This window comes from Exophiala aquamarina, assembly GCF_000709125.1.
Source record: "Exophiala aquamarina CBS 119918 chromosome Unknown aczIA-supercont1.25, whole genome shotgun sequence".
Taxonomy (NCBI): Eukaryota; Fungi; Ascomycota; class Eurotiomycetes; order Chaetothyriales; family Herpotrichiellaceae; genus Exophiala; species Exophiala aquamarina.
Genome location: NW_013550563.1, coordinates 47,486 through 71,130, shown reverse-complemented (window position 1 = coordinate 71,130; position 23,645 = coordinate 47,486). Strand labels below are relative to the sequence as shown.

Sequence of the window (23,645 nt, the reverse complement as noted above, 5' to 3'; positions counted from 1 at the left end):
AGACTCTCCGCAGAGGCTCCCTTTTGGGAGACTTCCTTTTGGCCACAAAAGGCTTCTGACTCTTTGTTTGACTTAACGGAGCAGTCTGTCGTCCGGTATTGCTCCAATCATTATTCAGGTGGCACAGCATATGCGCTATCTTGAGGGTCTAGACTATGATATGATCATGAAGGGATGATGTGGTTTTGCGGGAACGTGTCAACGGATGATGTCTCTGGACTGGAGCTGGGAGTGAAGCCCTCATTCTATGTAGATGTGTCCCCTTGCTGTCTCAAACTTGAGATATCGCAGTTCAGAGTTTGGACATAAGCAGCAGTGCTTCCCTAGCAAAGAATGTACCCTGCCAATTCAACATTTCCTGTTTTTACGTACTTGATGGAGAGTACAATTAAGGTTGCAGCGACAAGGTCGGCATATTTCTAAGCAATTGATCATGCAGGTAGGCCATCAAGCCTTGCTAAGGGGCCAGTGAAGCGTACGTAGGTAGTCTGCATGTGAGATGCTGAGAATCCTGTACGGAGTTCCATTTTCTCAGAACTCAAGTAGTTGGGACCAACCCAACTCAACCGTCGCGTCGATGATTTGGATTCGGCTTCGGCAGGGATGCCACTCAAAGGAGAAACCACGTGTTCGAATTGACAGGCTCAAATTTCCTCCATATCATCGCCTAAGAGATCGTCCAAGGGCGGGAAATCGCCCACCTGAATCTTCTCCGGGCGCGCCAACACACCATACTTGTCCTTGCATTCAAAGACACGCTTGAGCTGGTGGTCGCCATCTCCAGTCTCGACACTGACCGAACCATCATTTCTGCCGACTGGCTCGTCAAGTTCGACGCCGACCCAGACACAACCCGCCTCCCTCGCTCCGCCCAGCCCTGGGATCTCGCCGGCGGATCTGACCGTGCCTCGCCTCGAGTCGTCGTCTCCAACCCTGCACCTCAACCCGACCTCGATACCTTTGCTCAGCAGCATGTCCCGGTCATGGCGCAGCCTCTCCACGGCCAGTTCCTCCGCAGACTTGGCATTGGGGTCGAATCTGCCGAGCCGCTGGCGCCGCTTCCACGCGAGGACCGAATCGTCGAGCTGGGCGTACTGTGATTCCGGCATCTGGTACTTTTCGACACTGCTGAGATCCTGGAAGTTGAAGGTCTGGCGCACACCGGGCGGCCTGGTGTCGTAGACCTCGATCTCGGAGCCTTTGCGAAGTGCGTAGCGGGCGTCCCCAACGAGAGAGGCGCCGTCGGCGAAGTGGATCCATGTGCCGTCGATGCTTTTGGTCCGAAGGGATTGGCTGGGTGATGGAATGCCAGTGACGGGCTCAAGTTTGCTTTTCAGTTGTGATATTGTCCACGACGGTGTTATGCGTCTCTCTGCAGAGAGAAGCGGTAATGAATTAGGGCTTGTGTCGTTGGGGACAATGATCTGGACTGAAATGTCCGTGGGTGTCGTTAGGGACATCTTGGAAGTCGGATAAATACAACTGCGCGGCGGAAGATTCAAGATGTTGGGGTCAATAGAACTATCGAATGGTGACTACCTAGGTATGGATGTAGAGAGCCCCTTCAGTTTCAAAGAAGACTACCAGGCAGTAGATCTTAGTATCCCATACAAATGCTGAGCATCTGGGATGGAATCAATTTGCTGATTCAGCATCATCAGGAATGAAGCTGATTCCCGTGCCTGGGAAACTGAAACTTGCAAGTTCACAGTGTGAATTTGAAAAGACCTTGGCAAGCCTGTCATTTCAATGTGCTGGCGACGCGCGACGCGCATTGTGAAAGCGAGCACTTTAACTTATCATCTCTGCACTGACACAAAATATTAAATAGTTGCATTGGCACCAACTCACACCCGTCTCCCCTCAAACGAACCTGTGAGTCATGCAAATAGGTGGAACATGACAGTCCAGATGGACTGTGAGTAATCTTTCACTGCCCAAGTGTACATGCAACTTCCTACCACCATTCCAGCCTCCAGACCAGCCGTAGCTAATGAATCATCAGTAACCCAGGCAGCATAATGCTACTTAGGCAGTTTTTCAGGTTGGGACATATGCACCACAGTCCCTGCTATTTGGCGACTTTGGTGATCGTGATTACATTCTCCTACGAGCAACAAATCTGAGACCCCGGTGTTTCCATCGTCGATTTCTCTTGGTCACCAAACATCAGGATCAAGGCCGAAAGACTCCTCTGAGGACGACTTGCCGCTTCCTCGGTAGATTGGATCTTGCATTGTGATCAGTGTCATCAAGTTCGGCACTTTCCAGAAGGCGTCGAAGTATTTTGCCCGTGTTGGACCGTGGGATGGCTTTGACAAAAACAGCTCCACCTTTGAGATGCTTATATGAAATCAGCCTCGATGCAACGAACGACGTGACTTCCTGCTCTGTCAAGGGGGGTGTGTCGCCTTCGACAACAGACGCACGAACAACATAGGCGCGAGGCAAGGTTTCTGTAAGGCCCGATCGATTCAACCTGGTGATACCAGCCACCGCAACATCTGTAATCCGAGGATGTTGCAACAAGACACCCTCAAGCTCTGTTGGTGAGACCTGCCAGCCATTGACTTTCATGATTTCCTTGATTCTTCCACTGTGGAACACCTTGTTGCTTCGCACATAGATGCGATCGCCGGTTCCATAGAAACCGTCTGAATCAAAGGAAGCTGCACTCTCCTCAGAGTTACAGAGGTACCCCGAAAAAATGGCCGGTGTTCGCACAAAACCTTCGCCGGGAACATCGTCCTCGAAGATAGCATCGCCATTTTCAGCAACCACCTTCAACTGCACGTTTGGCATCAGCCGACCTACACTGCCGGAAACGTCCTTCTCGCGTGGGGCAAAAAGGGTCAGCCAACCAGTCTCTGTCGTACCCAGACATTGAGCAATGACGGCATCTGGGCATAGAAAATTGTACAAATCACTCTGAACGGGCGCGGCCATAGGTGCCCCAGCACAGATGACGTATTGCAAGGGTTTGAGAAGGTGTTTGTCTGAAGCTGACAGCTGGTTGAAAGCAGCGATGATCGGTGGAACTACGGGGAGGTCGGTGATGGAAAATCTATGGATGGCTCCCAAGACATCTGCAAGGTTGAACCTGGGGAGAAAATAGGTAGGGATCCCTGCACGCAGGGGAAGGATCAGAGCCAAGGGTGACGCAAATGCATGAAAAACAGGTAGGCATATAAGTTGTGATGGCTATAGAACGTCAGCTGATCTGTAGCAAAGTGGACGCCGAAGCAAAGATGGGAGCAGAGAATATACCTGATAAGGCCTATGATCAAGTCGGCCCTCCAGCATCGCCGTCTGTGCAACGACATAACGATGTGAAATTAGGGCAGCCTTTGGAAGACCAGTAGTGCCACTGGTCATGGCATACACCGCAATTCGGGTCTGAGTTGACTCAGCATCAGGTTGATTCAACTGCCAATCATATTCGCCGAAGTGGAGGAGTGAGTCCCAGCTTTTGCAGCCGTGGTCTGGTAGGGAGGGGCTCGCACCGAGGCAGAAGACGTTGGTCGAGGGGATTCGGGATGCAGCAGATGCCTCAAGGACTGGATCCAAAGTGTCGAGCTGAGCGATAATGAACTTTGGGCGAGTCAAGTTGAAATGGCGGGTGAGTTCAGTGGCGGTGTACGCGGGATTGGAGCCTGAAACAATTCCACCAGCAGCGATGATTCCGAGCCAAAGGACAGGATATTCGATCTATCTAGACGGTCAGCGACAGAGACATTGTTGGAGACGGACCGATAGGCCCAGGTGACACCAGACCCAGCACAGGAGGACCGTGGCAAAACACGTTCAGAACAATGGGGAAGGGTGAGACTTACGTTGTTGTAGGAATGCAGGCCCACGCAGTCGCCGTCTTTCAAACCATGTTGTCTAAGGCCCTTGGCAAGTTGTCGAACGAGGCGCAGGACTTGAGCAGGTGTGAAGGATCGTTTCGGATCTCCTGCTTCGATGAAGATCTAGCAAGACAGTGGTGAGCTATGATTGGTCAAGTTACGGGGCAACTGGAGCGATTTACCGGCTTGTCGCTTTCCAACTGGTCGACCCGTTCGAATGCAAAGGTCAGAATGTCAGTGTGTGGAATGTCTACCATGTCGGCAGAAGACCAGGCGTGAAGCGGAAGGGGAGGAGCCATTGTGTAACGATGGCTTGCAGGCGAAGAAGCGGGTGACAAGTCGTGGCAGGTCGGCAGCTACTATGGCAGTGACATGTAACACAAAGAAAACATCTACCACGCTTCTTTGAGGACAAGGTAGGATGCAATGCGGATAAGGGCAGGAAATGTGTAAGAATGAGAGCGATGAGGAGTTGCCGTACAGGACCGAATAGGACAAGGTTGCCAGGATAGGATGAGGTCCTGGTACGAGGTGCGTGAGTGACCAGAAGACCCCAATAGAGACTTTCATGCGAGGCAGAGAGAGGCAGAAACAACGCAGATCGGATCGAGTGAGCGAGAAATACTATCGCGCCCACTGCCCACTGCCCGCTGTGCACCACTGAGTGCTTACAATGCTAACAGTTCACGACAGGCAGGCAGTCACCTACGCAGACTACAAACATTGTCGATGTTCCTATACTACGATATGACCGAGGGAAAAGGTGATAAGCACAGCCAGACGCGGCCAAAGGCACGCATTCATCCCGACTTCTCCTTCTCCCACGACCCGACTGGGATTTGCACAGGTCACATACTCTGGAGCGACTGACAGCGGCTACATTAGTCAAGTGCACCCCGAATCCCTCACGTACCTCAGACAAGAGGGCATCAAGCTCAAGCGGTTGGAGCAATAGCTGCACCGGGCGAAACAGGTCTACATCGAATACAGTCCTGTCCGGTCCAGCCCGGCCCAAGTCTGTTTCCTAAATACAGGCAAGATTGGTGCTAGACACGCCAGCGTGGCTTTTGGTTGGTTGTCAACCCAGAGGTTGGATGTACGGATGTGTGTTGTAGATTGGGCGGCAGGCGATTGATTATCGAGACGAGAAGGAAATCACCCTCGCTAAGCGGAGGTTAGGTTTGCTGCAGCTAGAATTGAGTGAGCAGCAGCATCTGGTTGTCCATTTGTTACCGATATTCGCGCGCGATTTCCCGTTCGGATCAAGATCAAAAGCAAGATCTATCCGGCCCAAAACCATGGATCCAGAGATGGAGCCGCATAACACCGGCGATGGAAGCGTGTGTAGACATACACAGACTACACAGGCCACAAGATGGGAGGACATGAGACGGAATGCGATGGGCTGTGAAGCAGTGCGTGATTCAAAACTGTCTTGCCGGTGACTGCCACTGCCACTGCCACTGCCGACGGCGACTCTGGGGAAGGAGCTCTTCTCTCGTCAATGATCATTGTACCATCCCGCCTCATCCCAGCCCGCCCCAGTCATCTCATTTCATCACTGTCGGCCAGCGTTGTCTACCGATTCAGGCATTATTCGTCACCATCGCCCTCACGACCTCACCTCATGATCGCAACGATCAACGAAGGCCCTCTTACTCACCACTCCTCCTACAATCGACAATCAAAACGCTCGCTCCCAGTCTACCACCCTCCTCCTCCTTGTCATCCATCGGCACGGCTACAGGATTTTCAATTGCCACGTTTTCGAGTCACCCGCAGTGTCAAGATCACCATCCTCCAAGTCTTTTGATATCACTTGCCACCTCAGCATTTGCCATTGGTGCTCTGCCTTCCCAACTTGGCCCGCGTATTCTGGACCTTCTGGCCAACTCCTGTTCAGAAACTAAGCTCTTGAACCCAGCAACCATCATTTTGGATCGGTGTCCACATCCACCTGCTCGTCTGCATCTGCATCTGGATTTGGACGTCTGTCCAATGGACCGGAGTATCGTATTGTCACTTCCATGTGCTATGCAGTCGCCTCTGCCTTGGGTCTGTGTCTGGTCTTAAAGGCACTCCTCCCCGCTGCTCGCCTGCCTGTTTCCGTTCAACTCTTACCCGCGTCACCGGCGTATTTGCACCTGCCTTTGCACCTGCCTCTCGAGCTTTGCAACTGCTCTGTTGTCATGGATCTTCACAACATGTAAGTTCCCACGTGATCTCCTCTCTCTCAACTTCGGGTCTTGAGATCTCCTCTCTGCCACACCCCCTTTCTCCGAGTGGCCATACACCATCACTGCCGCTGTCACTCCTTTGTTCCTAACACCACCCATGCAAAATCCTCTGCCCTAAAGACTTATTTCAAACTCGATGCAATCACGAGGATCTTGAGTGTTGCTTATCATTACGTTGCCTAGTAGATGACCCCCTGTGTTTGGCGATCTCGCTAACCATGTTGAGCAGAAATGGTCCATTGCCATCCGAACCACGCCTTCCTCTGGCCCAAGAATATGTCCGTTTTACCATTGAAACAACATCATCTGTTGACCTTGATCCTCCCTCCTCCGGTCCATTAGAAAAACCGCCACAACCGATCTCGGATTCGAGGAGTTCGCACACTGCCCAATCTTCCCTGAAAGCTACCAACTCGGTCTTGTCACACTACAAAAACTTGCACGACGTCTCCTCTGCTAGGTCCTTCTCAACCATTGCCAACGACAAACGCATCAGCCCCACCCCTGAGCTCACGATAAACCTCCCGAACAAGAAATATACCCGCATCATGCGTAACATTCGGTGGACCGTCTTGTCCGTCTATCGCCGCCTTAATATACTTGTCCTCACTACGAATATAGCCGCCATTGCGGCTCTTGCCTGTCGGAAAATTCTACTGTCCATGACTCCAGAATCCGCCGCCACGGCCGTTTCTGTCAACTTGAGTATCGCTGTCCTCATCCGCCAGGAGTTGGTAGTCAATGGCCTCTTCTGGCTCTTTGGCAAATGCCCCCAGTCTTTCCCCCTTCGCATCCGTCGACTCGCGGCAAAGATATACCATCTAGGCGGCATACACAGTGGCGCTGCGATGGGTGCCACTGTGTGGTTCGCCATATTCAACGTCTCCATCGTCAACGCCTACCAAACCAGCAATCTGCTCTTCCACCGAGAGGCACTCCCCGCCATCACCGTCGTCCTCGACGTCCTGCTCATCTCAATTGTGGTCATGGCCCACCCAGCCATTCGTGCACGAACGCACAACACGTTCGAATTCATCCATCGCTTCGCCGGCTGGACCTCACTCGCTCTATTTTGGGTACTGTTTGGGCTATTGGTGGATGCCAGAATGCGCGCTGAAGGAAGCACCGTGACCATCCAATCTGCCGTGGGAGGGAACCCCATTTTTTGGACCTTGCTCATCGCCACAATCTCGGTAGCTTCACCATGGATCTGGCTCAGAAAAGTGCCAGTCAACGCTGAACCTTTATCGGACCATGCCATCCGCCTCCACTTTACTTACACTAACCTGCCTCTTTGCGCAGCCCCTCGTGTATCTGACAGCCCTTTGCTCGAATGGCATGCCTTTGCAGGTATCCCGGAGCAAGATGGTCAGGGGTTTTCCATTCTCGTCTCTAGAGCCGGTGACTGGACCGCCAAACTGATCAGGAATCCGCCAACCAAACTTTGGGTCCGCGGAATACCTACAATGGGCGTTTTGCACATCGCTCCAATTTTCAAGAAGGTTGTCCTGGTTGCCACGGGCTCTGGTATCGGTCCCGTTTTATCCTTGCTCACCAAGGTCAAGATTAATTGTCGCATCCTTTGGTCTACCCCAAACCCAGAAGCAACATACTCGTCCAGCGTGATAGATAATGTTTGTCACGCTGATCCGGCCGCGATTATCATCAACACCTCGGTGTCGGGAAGGCCCGATCTTGTGAACCAATCATACGAGCTCTATGCAAAATCAGGGGCTGAAGCAATATTCATAATCTCCAACCCCAGAGTCACCCGAACCGTCGTGTATGGCCTCGAGTCTCGTGGCGTTCCGATTTTTGCACCCATTTTCGACTCATGAGCGCTGCAACAGTGCATGCTTTGTCGTCATAATTATTATTATCTTGTCATCGAACAAGTGCGGGAGCGTCCTCTGGTGGTTTGGTTCATCTCCTGCGAGGATCATTTTGGGGAAGAGACCAGGATGCCGCTCTTCGCCCGTAATTGAGTCCGTCAGCTTTGTAAGACATTCTTCCAACAACAGGTTTCGGGTTCAGAAAACAAGAATACTCCATGTTCAAGCATCCTAGACTACGTATTGACCCAATGGATGAAACGTCTTACGTGCATAGAAATCATGTGGTATAGCAATATGATGAGGTAAAGAGCCAAAGCTATAGCCTCCCCAACAGCCGAAGCCTTTTAGCACAGCTTGGCTTGTCTTGCATTCGGTTCATTTCTGACTTATAGCTGAACTTGAGTCACCGAGTCCGCGAAAACACCATCTCGAGATGATATTCATGTCCTAAATAAAGCTGATTGCGGCTCATATCCCGTGTGCCACTGCGAAACATCGTGTGTATATAAGCATCTAATGTGCCTGTAAAAGTTTTGAGGGGAGCAGTTCTGACTCGCCCCTATGTAAATTCAAGGGTAGCCGGTCAACTGACCGTGTGACCATGCCAAATGTCCCTGTGGGTGAGTGTAACAGTTTAAGTGGCATTTGCATAGCCCTAAGCGGTCAGAATCCGTCGGGCATATGATTCACGCGATCGTAATACTGTGCACTGCGTGTACCACTGGCCAAGGATAGGGGTCTCATATAGAACATACGGACACCCCAACTCCCACAATCTATGTACTCCTCGATCGCGGCGTCCGAACTGTAGAATCCCAGTCGTCTTCCAAGCCGCAGGTGTAAATGGCGGTACGCCTTTTTCTCTATCCTTTGGTTTCTATCAGAAGAATGCATGGAGAAAGGCTACGTAGATGCTCTACCATAACTAGACCCTCCTGTAACTGTAAACGAGACTACCTGAAAAGAGCACGAACACAGACGATTAAAGAGGTGATTTGAAACTACTACTCTGGTTCCAGCCTCCAGCTTTCATGGAACACCTGATGGCAGCTCGAACAAGACAATCGAAAGAGGCCAGCGATTTCCGACTATTTCTTTCGCTCTCCAGCCTGTTTGTGCGTCGCACCTGCGCAGATTCAGCTCGTCGCATAGCATCGCACTATTCTTGCGACAGCATCCTTTGGAAAGTAGTGAAAATCACTGACAGTCAAATGTGTCTGGAAAACACCCAGAGAGCAGGCTCTAGGATTTTCATCAAAATAGGGAGCCCCATCATAAGCATGAGAATGCTGCACCAGGTCAGCCACAGAACGACACGAGAATTTTGGATGGATGTGAAACCTTACAGATCGTTCTCAATTGACTGCATAAGTAGAGACGATTGCTGCCGGTCCCTGAACCATGAGCCACAGACGCTCTGCAAGCCGCATGATCGGCTTTCTTCTTGCCGTCCATGACATCCCAAGCCGTCTTATGGGGTTGTCCCATCTTTTGCACACTTGTTTTGTATGCAAGAAGATTCATCTCGGGAATTCCACCTCCGCACTGGAACATGTCATTGAAAAATCTAATTTCTCGTTTGAGAACTCTGATCTTTTCCTGCAAATCTACATTCACCATTTGGTATGCATTACGCTTTTTCAAAGTTGGAACTGGCGGAATTGGCTCGCAAAGCTCTGAAGCTTCTTCAGAATCAGATTCATACCGATGATGCTCTGGTGCTTCAGCAGCGCGTCGCTTCACTACCGGAAGCTCATCGGCTAACTCAGCATCTCTGGCTCGCTTCTTTTGATTATTTTCTATGGTCGTGCTTGCTTCAACGGTGGCTCTGCTGTTGACTCTTTAATCGATTCTTGGAACCTTTTTGTCTGATTATTCTTCTTATTACTCTTGTTGTTCTCTTGATCTTGCTGCTTCTGGCGGTTCTGCCTTTTTGCTGTGCTCGTGGCCAACGATGATGTTCTTGATTGAATGGGAGTACTGGTAGAGTTTAATGAACTGGAGGTGCGCCTGTTATATTCTGGCAAGGGCTGTGCCTTTTCCTTCCTAAGTCTCAACAGTAGAGGTGTGGCGTCCAAACCCGAATCTGAATCGGACGAGGAATGTTTTGCATTGTCCGTATCTAGACAGATGTATTCTCTCTCAATCGAAGGCTGAATGTTGGGTGATGCACAATCCTCTAGCGACTCGTCTCTGACGGTTGAGTCTGACACTGCATGATGTCCACAGTGACCGGCAACCTTAGTCTCAGTTCGGCAGACCTGTCAGAAAACGACGTGGCCCACTTGCATTACTTGCGAAATACGACGCCTGTATTACTTGAGTAAGCGCTACACAGCTTGGGATTAGCATTTTCTGGCCTAGCAGTCGAGTGTTTGGAGCGGAGCTGCCCCTTTTGAGGATGACATGTTATATTGTCGTTTTCTAAACCAAGGTGAAATCGTCCCAGCATATCACGAGTCGACGCGAAGGAAGAGGAGGGACCAAGAAAAATGAACAGAATAAATCGAGCAACAGTGGCTTGCGGACAGGAACCGCACAGCCCAAACCTCCCTAAGTGGATGGCGGTGGTGATGACAGACTCGAGAGGTGACCACAGCTCTAGGGTCGTGTTTCTAAACGTCGGGTTCCGATCAAAGCCACGAGGTGAAGTGAAACGAGAAGGCGCGGTCCAGGCGATCCAGGCGCCGGCTCGATGGCAGCAGCGACGAGGAGCACGCCGGGTCAAAAGAGGATCAATCCATGGAGGATGGCAGCTTACCTTGGAGTCGCTTGTCATGTGACGAATCGTCATATTTTCCTGGCTTACGAGTTGTTCGACGGATCGATCGATCAGTTGGTAGAATCTTTAGATCTCGTCATTCACTGCAATCCTTGAAAGCATCTTGGTCTGGACTTCGTACAAGCAATATCTTCTCCGCTCGGTCAGTCAGTCACCTGCACGGATCCAGGTCATCTACGATCCATCTATCACTCATCTGCAAATAACCATCGTCCGTTTGGTTTCATAGCCTCATGGTATCGTTTCTCTACTTCTTCTCTCTCGATCAGGAGCCCCTGTTCACGAGATTTTCGTTCTTCCTGTGATCCCAGCACATCTAGTCCCCAGTAGTCAGGTGGCGTTTTGGGTCGGTCAGAGGCACGCCTATGGATTTTACCAAAAGCATTTGCTATCTTCTTGGCTCGAGCTTCATGGATGAGATTGTTCCTCGCCATGGGAGTCAGGCCTCGAATTTTAGCCTCTGATCCTTGACCGAAAAACTCAAGCAACAGTTCATCGTCAGGTATTTGCCTAACTCCCCGTGGCAGCGTTTCGGCAATTGCCTGGAATTTATTACCACAGCATCCTGCTTTGGTACATCCAGGAAGACATTTCCGAGCCTCATGATTCCGAACAGTTTCATAGAAGGCATAATTCAGGCCGTCATGATACTGTGGATTCTGCCTGAAGTGCGACAGGCTTTGTCGATTCAATGGCCTGGATCGGAATGGTTCAGCGTCCTCGGGTCCAGATGGGACGGTCGGTCGAGGAGGCAGGAAGTGAGTTTGTGGTCGTGTTGGAACATCTGCACCCGAAGTGCCCGTACGTGGTAAAAGTTGAAAGCTGGGAGGTGCCTGTAGGAGATTCTGTAGTCGGTTGTGGGCCGCAGGAGCCAGAATCGGAGATACTGAGACTTCCGTTGGTGGAGCTGTGGGAAGATTGTGACTTTCTCCGTCCTCAGCGACCATGTCGATGGCACCTGGCCCTTTGGAACCAAGCGTTCCAAATTTGAACTTGGGCCGGGCTCCCATGTTTCTACCGCCCTCCGGCAGATTGGAAGACATTTCGCGCAGGGATGATTTCGGATTGGGACTTCTAGATCGAGGCCGCTTGCGAGCATGCCCAGCCGTCTCGCTGCCGGACTGCTGTGAATGCCCATTTGTATGTGAGCTCGTTGGTGCTGGTGAATGAGACAAGCGATCCGCATCATCGGACGAAACGATGGGTGAAGAAACATCGGGATTCAGTAGTCGCCATTTACGTTTCTGAGATTGCAGAGTACGCAACTTTGATTTCAAACTGTCAATCTCGCTCTGCTTCTCTGCATTCTGCTTGAATAAATGCTCTACTTGGCTTGCCGCTCCTGGGGCTTGCTTGAGGCGCGCAAGCTCGGATTTCAAAGCCTTATTTTCTAGCCTTAGCTCCTTGATAGCCTCTTCATGCTCAGCTGGCGTTGAAGTGGTCGAGATTTGCTGTAGTTTGTCGACTTGCACCTTGAGTGCGTCGTTTTCGTGCCTAAGCTGTCCAAGGCTTCTTGTTAGATCCTCACTATATGATAATGCTGTGATCAGAACCTTTGTCAAGGACTGTCCATCAGCATGACTCTCATCCATATTCATCACACGTGGGAAAATCCCCCGCGATTAGGTTGGGAGAAGGGAAAAACACTCAACGCGTGTAGCCAGCGCGATGTCCGGGTCCCACAAGGCTCCACACGCTATACCGCTTTCGAGAAATCGTCGGAAAAACCTCGGTATATCTCGCGGCGAACAATCATCACTCGGTTGTCCTCCACCTACTCCACAAACAAGCAACCTTTGTCGCTCCGTAATTGTGCAGTTGAAGAAGCTCCATCGCGCAAAGGGTAATGCCTAAGAGGGCGAGGACCGAACTGGATGATGCTGTTGATCGGAACTTTGTCAAGAAATGTCGAGTTGGTCCGAGGCGCAGCGTGTCCGGTCTCAGTGACGAGATACTTCTTCGAATTCTATCCTTCCTAACGTTCAAAGATCTTCTCGTTGCCGAACGGTGAGTGAGCGCTCCTAGTGCCTCTCGTTCTTCTAACCGTCTTAGGGTCTCTGCTCGATTCAGGGCATTAGCCACCGACCGCGAAATCTGGAAAGCGCGATATTATGACGCCTGGGTCAGGTCTCGTGTTCGGCGGCGAACTCCCATCCAGCAATTGTATAAGGCAAAGCAGTTTGCAAAGCCATCGCAAAGGCTCGATTATGGCCAGATCCCAAGGCTTAGTGCCGCGGCAGATTGGAAACGTCTTTACAAGATTCGGAGCAACTGGGACACCGGAGCAGCAAGAGTCAGGGAAATCGAAATCGCGAAAGCTCCATCGCCTCCAGCAGTGGCGAAGGTCCATCAAAACATGGTTTTCACCGTCGATGAACGAGCCGGACTGAGAGCTTGGTCGCAAAACGACGGGACAAGAGCATTGAGATCACAGGTCAAGATAAGGACTTCGGCTCAACCAACGTGCATGGCAGTTGGAACCGTTGGAGGAGAAACGAGGGTTGTCCTAGGTTTCGATGATGGAGGACTATCGCTATACAAGTTCCAAAGTGCGCAAGGTTTTTCCGTGGAATGCAGCCACACATCATTGGATGGGCCACTCATGGCAGTCACCCTGGCGGAGTCTCATATCATGACGATTTCCAAGACCAGGTTCCTTTCTGTATATCACACGCGGTCAAAGGAAGATAGTACGGTGGCGGGAGAAAGTTTGATCCCTATTGCTCGGCTGCAGTCAGATGCCTCATTCGCCCCAGTCTCGATAGCTCTGCGAAAGATTCCCGGGGCGATCATTGCAAGTATTGCCTATGCTTTCAACCGGCTTCAAAGTGGGTGGTGCTTAGGGCTGCAGGAGATACGATTATCCAACGCAGGTCAAGTGATGAATAGCAGGATTGCATCAACGATTGATACTGCGGTCGATGCAATAAAAAAGGACGGCCATCATTGGGAGCTAACAACCCGGTCGACAAGTTCACTGCCATTGCCACTCCATCCACAGCTCACGAGTGCTCCTACCTCGCTTTCATACGAACATCCATTCGTGGTCTGCTCACTTTCGGATAACACCTTGATGTCGTTTCTGGTCCTTTCGAACACCGACTCGCTCGAAATTCACACCGGAAGGAGATTGTGGGGTCACACCTCGGGCGTTTGTGGGGTTCAGGTCAACGGTCGTGGAAAAGTGGTGTCGATCAGTTCTAGAGGGAATGAAATTCGGTCGTGGGAATTGGAGGACGTCATGACAACAGTGGTGCCAAGTCGAACAAGTACAGCGATTAAAGCTGTGGATGGGCTTGCTGGAGTTGTGGCAGCCATGGCCCAGCGGCGGGCTGGACTTGGTCTTGCATTGTCGGAAATGGAAAAAGAACAAGCTCTGACGCGACGATGGGTAGGGTTCGACGATGAACAAGTAGTGATATTAGGAGATCGAGGTCAGAGTCAGATTATGGCATTGTACGACTTTACGTAGACTAGATGATGATATGACACCATTTCAAATCGAGAGACATAAGAGCAACTTGGTAGAAAAGCCTGATGAAAATTATGAAATATGGGTGGGTTATGGTCAGACTCGATATGATATTGATAGAATATAATACTGACACCCAATGAGCCAATCGGTAAAAACATGGTCAAGCATTCGAGAATTGGAGTGTCTAGAAGGCAAAGGTGGAGTTGTTTGAAAACCACAGAGACGAGGTCCCCGTTCCCCGTTCCGCCTATTATTATTGCTTGACCTGGGGCATAGCATAGTAACGAGTCCCTCAGGCTCAAGGGACTATCTACGCGATGCGATATCGAGTAAGCAGGCATGATTGACGAGGCCGAGCGGAAAGCCAAACGAGCCAAACGCAGCTGGAGTCATGTGGCCGCGGTTCATAGATAGAAGGGCGAGCGAGGCCCCAAGAGGGTCTACTAAGACTCTGGGAGGTTCCTAGGCCCTGTCGGCCTGTGAGCCAGGTAAGCTACAGGGGGATGCACAGGGGGACGCACAGGCCGAGGGGCATGGCAGAGGGGCTTCTTTCACCAAGCGACCGCCTGTAAATGTGTGACGTCCGTTCCGCCTCCACATTTCTCCTTCTCTTTGCTCCACTATCAGCCTGCGCTTGCACCTGCACCTACCTGCACTTTTTACAAACCTACATTTTCATTCCACTTTCGATTTCACACACGTCTGGCATTTGTTTGCTCGCTTCACCACCAGGTGTCCTAAATTCATTCAGACACAACCTCAGCCTCGCTTCAATCCCAAATCCCTCCTTCCACCCACATTCAGATCCTCAAATTTTTTCTCCAACTCTCTTCTTTTTCTCGCTTGCTAGACCTCTTTTTGCCACTTCATAGTCTTCCCCGGCTCAAATCACTCATCAACCATCCTCCATCATGGATCGCGGCTGCTACAATTGCGGTGATTCTTCTCACCAGGCTCGCGACTGTCCCAAGCGCGGAACCCCAGTCTGGTACCTGTTCCTTGCCCCTCTGATCGTGACCGAGACCTCTCAGGCTAATTCTTCTCCGCCAGCTACAACTGTGGAGGTAAGCCCTCAGAGACACCACTCGATCTTCAAGATCCCAATTGGCTCACTTCTTCGCTCAGGCGAGGGCCACGTTAGCCGAGAGTGCACAGCACCAGCAAAACCCAGACCATGCTACAAATGTTCGTTCTTCCCAACTCCAGGGCTCCCCTAAAATGATCGATTCGTCTTAACAAGTGCTCTTCTCTAGGTGGTGAGGCTGGTCACATGGCCCGTGATTGCACCCAAAATGCAGGAGCCCCTACTGGCTCCAGCATGGTCGGCTCTGGCGCTGGCTGGGGTTCAGGTGGTGGTGGTGGCGGCGGCGGCTATGGCGGCTCAGCTCGAGAGTGTTATCGATGCGGCGGCACAGGTCACATTGCGAGGTAGGATGCAGAAAAGAGAAAGCCATATCAGATTGAGACCGGTCACTGATCGGCATAGGGATTGTACCTCTGGTGGCGGCGGGTTTAGCAGCCGTGGCGGCGGCGGAGGCGGCGGCCAAACCTGCTATGTAAGGCACTTCCTCCCCGATTGTTCCATGTTCGCTAACCTGAGACAGTCCTGCGGCGGGATCGGTCATATGTCACGGTATGCATTTGCTTTTCTCCTCTTACTGTCCTTCTGCAACTAACCCGTCCATCAGTGACTGCACTCAGGGCCAAGGTGGTCGTTCTCAGAAATGCTACGTAAGTCTCGTCCGTTCGCGACAGCTTCTCAATGGCCAGCTAATCCCACGTAGAACTGTGGCGAACAGGGTCACCTGTCGCGTGATTGCCCATCTGAGCCAAGCCAGGAGCGTATCTGCTACAGATGTAAGCTTGATACTATTCCCATGTCTTGTTTCTCTCTGACGGACATCTGCAGGCAAGCAACCGGGACATTTGCAGTCCGCTTGCACCAAGTAATCGACTCGGGCCCATTGCGCGACGAGCCATATTCCCCTTTCTTTCATTTCCAATTCACGCAAACATAGTCCCATGGACACTCGGCGGTGTGGATCTCCAAGCTACGCGAGCGTCATTCATGATGACATGACAAAAAGTGCATTTCGAGCAAAATTAACGATTTCCCGAAATTTCTCACGACAGCGCGGATATTATCCTGGGTACCATATGTGATTTGGTGGAAAGGAATCTGCTTGATGATAAGGGATTCCAGCTGAGATTCAGAGATCTTTGCAATGCAGAACAATGGTGGAGTGGAGGATGAACGACCAGGTGAATGCCGCTGGAGTTTCGTTAGTGACCAAGATTACATGGGATTCAAGAATACCATGCCAATGTATCAAGCAAAACTTGAGCAAAGCCAGGTGCCACCTGAGCATGCTCAGCATTTTCATTCATTCAGACACCACAGCTGTCCATGCCAGAGTGTGGCGGACCCCGAGTTCTCCAGTGACTCGCTCCGCATGACCCCAGCTCAGGCACAGACTAAGCTACCTTGGGAGGGAGTTCTGCCGATGAAGCAGATTTTTGGCTGACACAACTAGTGTCGCCCAAAGCAATGCAAATCATGAAGACCCTTTCAAACCTGCTCACAACCGTCCTCATTGTGTTTTTTTTCGGGTGGTGTTTTAACTATGTTGGCAATTGAGGCACGGGATCGGTCTAAGGAATGTAGTTTTAACTCGTTGGGATGTCTTCTTCGCTGTGAAATTTCTTTATCGTGACTCGATCTCAGTCAGTACAGTATTCCGGACAAGACTAGTTATCCATCTGACTGAGCTTGACCCATCCCCAACTCCAACCTAGTATCATTGTGTCGCAATTCATGAATGCTAGGTACTCCAACCTTGAGCTAAGCACCCGTTTTCCCTTTTCAGTACCAACCGGACAGCAAGCGCGATAAAGCGAACACGCAGGGGTGGTACCGCTGGTATTCTCGCAACGGCATGACTTGGAAAGTCGTGTTAAGCCTGAAGCGCAGCAATTGCCTTTCTCAAGTTCTCAACAGAGTCTGAAAAGGTCACAATCATCCACCATTGATCCCAACCCGACCTACTCAGAGGTCTCACTCTCGTTCAACTCCCTCAGATAAGCAAGGCAGGCCTGCACCTCCGCTTCGGCCTTGATGACCTTCGCACGCGCCTCCTGCATGGCGACGTGCAGCTGGAACCCATAGCCATGGCCCCAGAGCGATCTGGCCTGAACCGGCGCCGAGCTAGGACCTGGCTTCGTAATGCTCTCATACACGTCCCAAAGTTGGGTAAACGTGTCTCGCACATCTGACAGGCCCGTGACCCACTCCTTGTAATGTGTCTGAGCCCTCCACATACAGCTGACCTCTCGGTCCTGCTGCTCGACTTCGTCCGCCAGGATGCGCACCTCGGCGCGTCTGGCGTCCAGCGTAGTCTTCGGGGCGCTTCCTCTGCCTTTGAGTGCGTTGTACGCGTGCAGCTTGCGGCGGTATTCGGACTGTTGCTCGTCGTAGCTTTCTTGATATGACTCGGCCACAGCCTCGAAGTTCTTCAGCTGATCACGGATGGCTTGCAGGTCGGCGGCGAGAACGACCATGTGCTTGGTGCGCGAGGATCGGTCTAGCTGTCGCAGCATATGGTTCAGGTCAAGGTCATGGTGACCACGGGCAGCGAAGTCTGGGTCCATATCGCCGGACGTGTCACCGTCGGAGGATCCGGATTCTGACCCTGAGCTTGACTCTGAGTGTGAGATATCGTAACACGGGTGTTTTGAGCTGCTCGAGGACGGCGTGATTTTGTTTCGGGAAGGAGGAGATGAGGACGAGGCACAAGTTTTGATTCTCTTTGATAATGAATAGTCGGGGTCGAGGCTGGAGCCGCGGTCGGAACTGAGGTCAGAATCGAGGTCAATGGCATCCTCTGCGGTGCCTTTCTTCCGTTTTGAGCTCAAACTACTGGCAGCTGATGAGGACATGTTCGTAACCAGGACCTCTAGATTTGCCTTGGGATGAGAAGGATGCTAGACGAGGAGCGGCCATGAGCTGAAAGCGTGGGTGTTCATCATAACCAGTCTCAAACAACATTGCATGTGTGGTTGTGAATGGAGATTCTGGCAGTAAGTGACTAACAAAGAGTGCATTCACATTTTGTGTCATCAGCACTGTAAATGCATACCTGAGGAACTCAATGCCGCGGTCGCCTCTGCCTCCGACTTCTCCTATTTCTGGTGGCGCATGCGACAGACAAATGCCATTGATAGTCGTATACAACGATGTGCAGGGTATGAATGAGTCAGTGCTTAACTTTTTGCTTTTGGGTAGGGAGGGATTGAGAACCGAAGCCTGAGAACAATACTCATCAGATTGTAATCTGGTCCATTGTGACAGAAAGATCACGGGTAACTGTTTATTGTTTGCTTAACTGCACTGTTCGGTCGTGCATAAAACACGTTCACTCCAGCCCTGGCTGACTAGCTGCCCGCCCAGGTTCCTGAAGATATCTTGGGTACCTACCTAAGAACTATCGAATCCGTACCCGATGACTACCATCGGTCGAAAACAAAAGACATCGCGTCCATAGTCCAAGTCCTTGTCCGTGCAGAGTTACATGGTCGATGTACTGAAATAATAATTGCCCCACAAGAATTCATAGTCCTCAATTACGCCACCAGCCAGAGAGAGAATTGGCTTGCCTTTCAAGGCATTGGCCGCACCATGAATCCAGGGTTTGGTGATATTTTCGTAGAAAGCACCTCGCATGCCCCACCAAGCAAGACTCCAGCCTCGCTTTTTGAGCTCATCGCGCTCCAATGCTGATAGTCCATTTCTAGCACCGCCCGGCACGCGAGTTGCCAGATCCCGCTTGGCTAACTGTCGAGCAAAGTATTCAATCGAAGCACCAACGAGCCAGGGAGTCCAGTGGCGTTTCCACTTCGTCCCTTCGTAACCGTAGGACCGAGCGACGCGCTGCATAAGCAAGGCGTATATGACAGGTCGTACAATATACAATAGTTCCGCAGCCTGGCCTCCCAGTGTGGTGAGTTGGTGAAGAAGTTGTTTGGCGGGCTTGACGTCATCCGCTGTCAGAACGTGATTTAACAAATATGTAGAGACGCTCTCTGGGGTTGGCAAAGTTGGCAAGGTGTATCCTGTCCTCGGCATGTTAAAGGCTTCAGTCGTTGATAGAGACGAAGGCTTCCCGGAGTCCGAGAGTGGTGGTGTGGGAACACCAGCCTCACCCAGCGCATCCTTGATATCGAATTCAGGGTCATCAGCCATCCTCAGCTCCTGTTCTGAGAACTCTTGGTCATCGTCCTCTTTCTCGATAGGGGCGAAGTCCTCTCGCAGCGGAAGCGGTGAATGTACGAGCGGTCTAGAGTGGGTGAGTTTCATCAACAGAAATCGACAGATGGCCTTGAACGTCTCAAGCATAATGACAACACGCCATCTCATCCTCTCGCCCCCCCTTCGGCGTGCGATCATCTCCCATAAGAGTTCTGTGTATTGCGCGACCTTGAGCAGAGTTGCGATCTTGATGTAGAGTGAGGAAGAAGCCGTCCAGAAGCTAGTGTAACGAGCGTGCAGGGAAGGTTTTGGTTTTTGAATCTTCAGATTCTGAGCCTTCAGGACAGTGGGTGACAAAGCGAGGAGTGTGTTTCGATTCTTGAGGAGGTAATCATGATAGATCGACAATAGCTGGACAAAGGTGTGAACAGATTCAGAGGCAACCTCTGTGTCGGAGAGGCGAGCGCCAGGGAGCAAATATGTCAAAGAACGGAGGCTGTTCTCTATGGAGGACACAGATGAAGAATTAGAAGCGACATAATTGGAATATGTGGTCGGCAGATTGCGAGCGACCTTGGTGGCTTCAGAGGATGCCTGCGCAAGGGAGTTCACGGTCGCGCGCACCGTCTGGCGCAGAGTCGATGACACCATCTCTTGTCGCGCAATCGACCCATGCGGTGAGAGGCGACAGAAAAGGCGCACCTCGGACGATGGGAACACTAGGGAGATGAAAGTAGAAAGGGTGATGATGATTACGATGAAGATACGTAGTGGCTCACGTTGACGGAATGGACTTGGGATTTAGGGAGCGAATCGATCCTGGATGATTGGAATGCCGAGGCTCAGATGAAACTTGCACAACGTCATCCAATAAGCGATCAGACCAGCCACCGATATGTATTTCCAGTTCACACGGAGTAGTACATATTCAAGTTGAAAAGGGCTTTGGCAGTGGCTAACGGCGATGCCCAGAAAGTAAGCACCAGTGCATTATACACAACGACACAGTTGGTACATCGACTGTCAATGCATAGGTAGACTTCTATGTCTGCATTCCATTATCACGGTCACCGGAGAAATTATTCGCCGTAGACGGGCGAATCATTATAGGGACTTATTCCCATTCACATCTGCAGGATATATACAAACGTAGGTTGAGGATTCAACTCTGAGATCGACATTTCCCTTCATGCTGTTAATCGACCTCAAAACTTCCACCCGTCTTTCCTGCCTGACGCCAACTAGGAGGGGAACGGCGGTCCTGCAAGGATGCCAGCAGCAAAAAAGAAACCCAAGGGCACGACCGGACCGTGGTCTTCGTCGCGGATCTTGAATTCGACCTCCCCTGTGGCTTCGATGGACATTCATACTTTCCTCGTTAACTGCATATCAGCTTGGGATGAGAAGTATGACGAGGCTCAGAAGCGTGCTATCATCGATAGCTTGCCCCGACCGTACCGGAAATACGAATTCGACGGGTCTGGCCACTTGATCTGTCCCGTTTCCACCGGATTTCTGCTCGAGGACCCCTACTTCAAAAGTGCCATTCAGAAATTCAAGACCAACCTCATCGACGGATTGTACGAGAAGGGGTGGCAGAATCAGGCTCGGACAGCAATGCAGGAAAGAAGCGAAGGAAAATTTGACACATATCTACGAGAGAAGGCGGAGTGCGAGTTTGGAAGCTGCATGGGTGCACAACAACGAGATGATGCGGCGGTTGACAGCCATCAGATCAACCCAGAGTCCAGCGACAGTGACGGCGAGTGGGGGGCCGATCGTGCCAAAATCCAAAAGAGCAAAGGCTGACGACAGAAGGTCGCGACTCGCGAGCGATCTGATTGACCAAATAATGACTTCACACGTGCCCCCAGCCTGGACCTCCGACCTCCCCGTTCCTCATGACGGACCTTGGCCCTTGAGCGTCAATCCAAGACACCCAAACCTCGATGAAGATACCGGCGCTTTCGGACAAATCACCTGCTCTCACAAGAACTCTGCGTCGCGATCTGTTTCCAAACATGAAGAAATCATCAAGTCTTGCCGGACGGCCCGGGATGTTTCGCTACCAAGCGAGATTGCAGGGCTCGAAGATTCAGCCGTGTCTTGAGTCTTGGTTCTTATAATCTACGCTGTCGAGGATGAGGCTAGTTGGTACTCCCGAGCAACATTTGTTGGGGCAGACCTTGGATACCAGTAGTGGCACGATAGGGGAAGTGATGACTTGGGCTCCAAATCGAGCATTACAACGGTGCGAGTCCATCCCTCCAGTGCTGCAGGGGCTAGGCTTTATAGTGCAATAGCATTAACGCCTGAGCAAGAATACAAGCCGTTCCAATTTTGATAGCGTTGAAGATCAGTAATTAGCGAAGAACTATGGACCTCCGTAGCAGTAGTACAGTATTCCGAAGGCATCCGATGTCAGACTGAAGCTTCAGCATTATCCGAAACCCCATCACAACAGCAAGGAGCAAGGAGCAGGGAGGCCAAGGCTAGGACGGTGTCAGCTAAAGAAGATGGCGTAGAAGGGAGATCCCCAGTCCTAGAATAGCTAGGCGATTCCCAAACAGGAATGCAGTTGATCCGTCAACAATACTCGTAAATGATGAAGCCGTTGCTGGATCTCGATCAGGAGACTGCTGCATGTCAAAATCACAGATCAACCAAAGTGGGTCGGATATTGACAGCAGCATCAAAGTGCCAACGGCGTCACGGGATTGGGCTTCTTACTGTGGCTGGGGCTGCGGTGATGGATGAGGCTGCGTCGGTTGACCACACACCTGCGTAGTCGTATCCCACAGAGTACGGAGGGCGGAATAGTCTACTCGTACTGCTGGACTCTAGTAACTAGTTGTTAACTGGTCGGCACCGAAAGTTGTCGGGTGCTGCGATGTTTGCAGCTACTCCTACAGCAAGTTCTAGGATTGATTGTGGAATCAGGGAGATCAGGACATGTCCTTGAGGCCACGAACAGTCCGAGCCCTGAGTGCTGAGCTCTGTTACCTGAGATCCCGGCTCCACAGGTAACACGATTGATAGAAATGAAAGACAGTCGGATTTTCTCCTTCTATCCCATGTCTCGCATACAAACCAACCACAGTCCTCGTCAATTCGGGTAATTGCTCTGGGCGAGGGTGCCACTTCTCATGTCATTCAAGGCAGCGACCACTGCAATTAATTAATCAGGACCCAGGAGCCCTAGCCTTCCGAGGCCAAGTGTACTCCGTACGGAGCAGTGCTGGGATGAACCTCTGTCCTCGACTCCTCGGTAGACAGCCGATCAGCAAGGCTATGAAGCAGGAGGCCCACCGGGAGCCCATGGTTCAAGCGAGCTGATAAAACTCCGCACCTCCAAGCGGAACCGGGAAGGCGAGCAAAACAGTTCGATTCCGAAGAAGAAGCGAAAGCAGGCTGGCAGGGTCCTCCTTATGTAAAACCGAAGGCAACAAATCGGAATGCATCCACCATCATGTAGTGAGCTAGGAGACTTGATGGTGGCCAGGTTGGCAGCGCAAATGAGACGCTAGGCAGGGACACTTGGAACATCCAGTAGCTGAAGACAAACACAAACACGAAAGGGGGCTCGGTACCTACGTTAGACCTCCCACTGGGGTTTGCCTCGACAGGTTGAGAGTCAGACTCGATCGAGACTTATCAACCGCACTTATGCAAGGTTACGTTGAGAACCGAAGTGGCTCCCCCATGAAGTTACTAAACCAGGGTCGCGGGTGACGGCGGACGGACCGTTAATCCAGCTACAATGATTCTCTACGAGGAAGAAATATGGAGTACGGACGACTCGGTAGCGGCTGTACACACGTCGATCATGCACTGTCAATAATAAGGGGCCCGAAGGGCGAGGCTGTTCCAGTCTCACACAGGCTACATCTAAGTTTCTCTCTCAGGAACCGCTAAGCACAAGCGAACGTGGGTCACCCGGGAGAACCATCCATCGACTCGGCCATCCCGCTCTGTAGGGAGTACGAAGTACAACCTTTTGACCGCCCCGGCCACGAGTTCCGAGCTTGGATAATGATCGCATTAGGATTAATTTCGCTGGGGCAGAAATCCTGCACAGCTGATTTTTCTGTCCCTTTTGACACTACTCCGTACTATGTGTTTCTGGAATCGCTCCCCAGGCAGCCCAATCTCAAATGCAGTTCCATCTGCTCTATCCCAGGGTGATTAACATTGAACTTCCCCGTACCAACTTCCAAATGGCT

General features: G+C 51.4%; 9 protein-coding genes across 9 annotated transcripts; 4 read left to right on the top strand and 5 right to left on the bottom strand.

Moving 5' to 3' along the window:
* Nucleotides 1-644: 644 nt before the first annotated feature.
* A1O9_12616 (uncharacterized protein) lies at nucleotides 645-1,460 on the bottom strand (the record flags this gene model as incomplete). Its single annotated transcript, XM_013398402.1, has 1 exon — nucleotides 645-1,460. The coding sequence occupies one exon, from the start codon at nucleotides 1,458-1,460 to the stop codon at nucleotides 645-647; it is 816 nt and encodes a 271-aa protein (XP_013253856.1).
* A 715-nt stretch (nucleotides 1,461-2,175) lies between these two features.
* On the bottom strand, nucleotides 2,176-4,147 carry A1O9_12615 (uncharacterized protein; the record flags this gene model as incomplete). Its single annotated transcript, XM_013398401.1, has 4 exons — nucleotides 2,176-3,201; nucleotides 3,268-3,708; nucleotides 3,834-3,971; nucleotides 4,031-4,147. The coding sequence occupies 4 exons, from the start codon at nucleotides 4,145-4,147 to the stop codon at nucleotides 2,176-2,178; spliced, it is 1,722 nt and encodes a 573-aa protein (XP_013253855.1).
* A 2,156-nt stretch (nucleotides 4,148-6,303) lies between these two features.
* A1O9_12614 (uncharacterized protein) lies at nucleotides 6,304-7,923 on the top strand (the record flags this gene model as incomplete). Its single annotated transcript, XM_013398400.1, has 1 exon — nucleotides 6,304-7,923. One exon carries the CDS (start codon nucleotides 6,304-6,306, stop codon nucleotides 7,921-7,923), a length of 1,620 nt encoding a protein of 539 aa, XP_013253854.1.
* A 2,967-nt stretch (nucleotides 7,924-10,890) lies between these two features.
* On the bottom strand, nucleotides 10,891-12,294 carry A1O9_12613 (uncharacterized protein; the record flags this gene model as incomplete). Its single annotated transcript, XM_013398399.1, has 1 exon — nucleotides 10,891-12,294. One exon carries the CDS (start codon nucleotides 12,292-12,294, stop codon nucleotides 10,891-10,893), a length of 1,404 nt encoding a protein of 467 aa, XP_013253853.1.
* A 254-nt stretch (nucleotides 12,295-12,548) lies between these two features.
* On the top strand, nucleotides 12,549-14,174 carry A1O9_12612 (uncharacterized protein; the record flags this gene model as incomplete). Its single annotated transcript, XM_013398398.1, has 2 exons — nucleotides 12,549-12,709; nucleotides 12,755-14,174. The coding sequence occupies 2 exons, from the start codon at nucleotides 12,549-12,551 to the stop codon at nucleotides 14,172-14,174; spliced, it is 1,581 nt and encodes a 526-aa protein (XP_013253852.1).
* Nucleotides 14,175-15,088: 914 nt separating this feature from the next.
* Nucleotides 15,089-15,609, top strand: A1O9_12611 (uncharacterized protein; the record flags this gene model as incomplete). The annotated part of the gene is made up of 4 exons (XM_013398397.1): nucleotides 15,089-15,165; nucleotides 15,228-15,241; nucleotides 15,303-15,362; nucleotides 15,431-15,609. The coding sequence occupies 4 exons, from the start codon at nucleotides 15,089-15,091 to the stop codon at nucleotides 15,607-15,609; spliced, it is 330 nt and encodes a 109-aa protein (XP_013253851.1).
* A 1,610-nt stretch (nucleotides 15,610-17,219) lies between these two features.
* Nucleotides 17,220-18,113, bottom strand: A1O9_12610 (uncharacterized protein; the record flags this gene model as incomplete). The annotated part of the gene is made up of 1 exon (XM_013398396.1): nucleotides 17,220-18,113. One exon carries the CDS (start codon nucleotides 18,111-18,113, stop codon nucleotides 17,220-17,222), a length of 894 nt encoding a protein of 297 aa, XP_013253850.1.
* Nucleotides 18,114-18,741: 628 nt separating this feature from the next.
* Nucleotides 18,742-20,073, bottom strand: A1O9_12609 (uncharacterized protein; the record flags this gene model as incomplete). Its single annotated transcript, XM_013398395.1, has 1 exon — nucleotides 18,742-20,073. One exon carries the CDS (start codon nucleotides 20,071-20,073, stop codon nucleotides 18,742-18,744), a length of 1,332 nt encoding a protein of 443 aa, XP_013253849.1.
* A 618-nt stretch (nucleotides 20,074-20,691) lies between these two features.
* On the top strand, nucleotides 20,692-21,532 carry A1O9_12608 (uncharacterized protein; the record flags this gene model as incomplete). The annotated part of the gene is made up of 2 exons (XM_013398394.1): nucleotides 20,692-21,188; nucleotides 21,241-21,532. 2 exons carry the CDS (start codon nucleotides 20,692-20,694, stop codon nucleotides 21,530-21,532), a joined length of 789 nt encoding a protein of 262 aa, XP_013253848.1.
* Nucleotides 21,533-23,645: the final 2,113 nt, after the last annotated feature.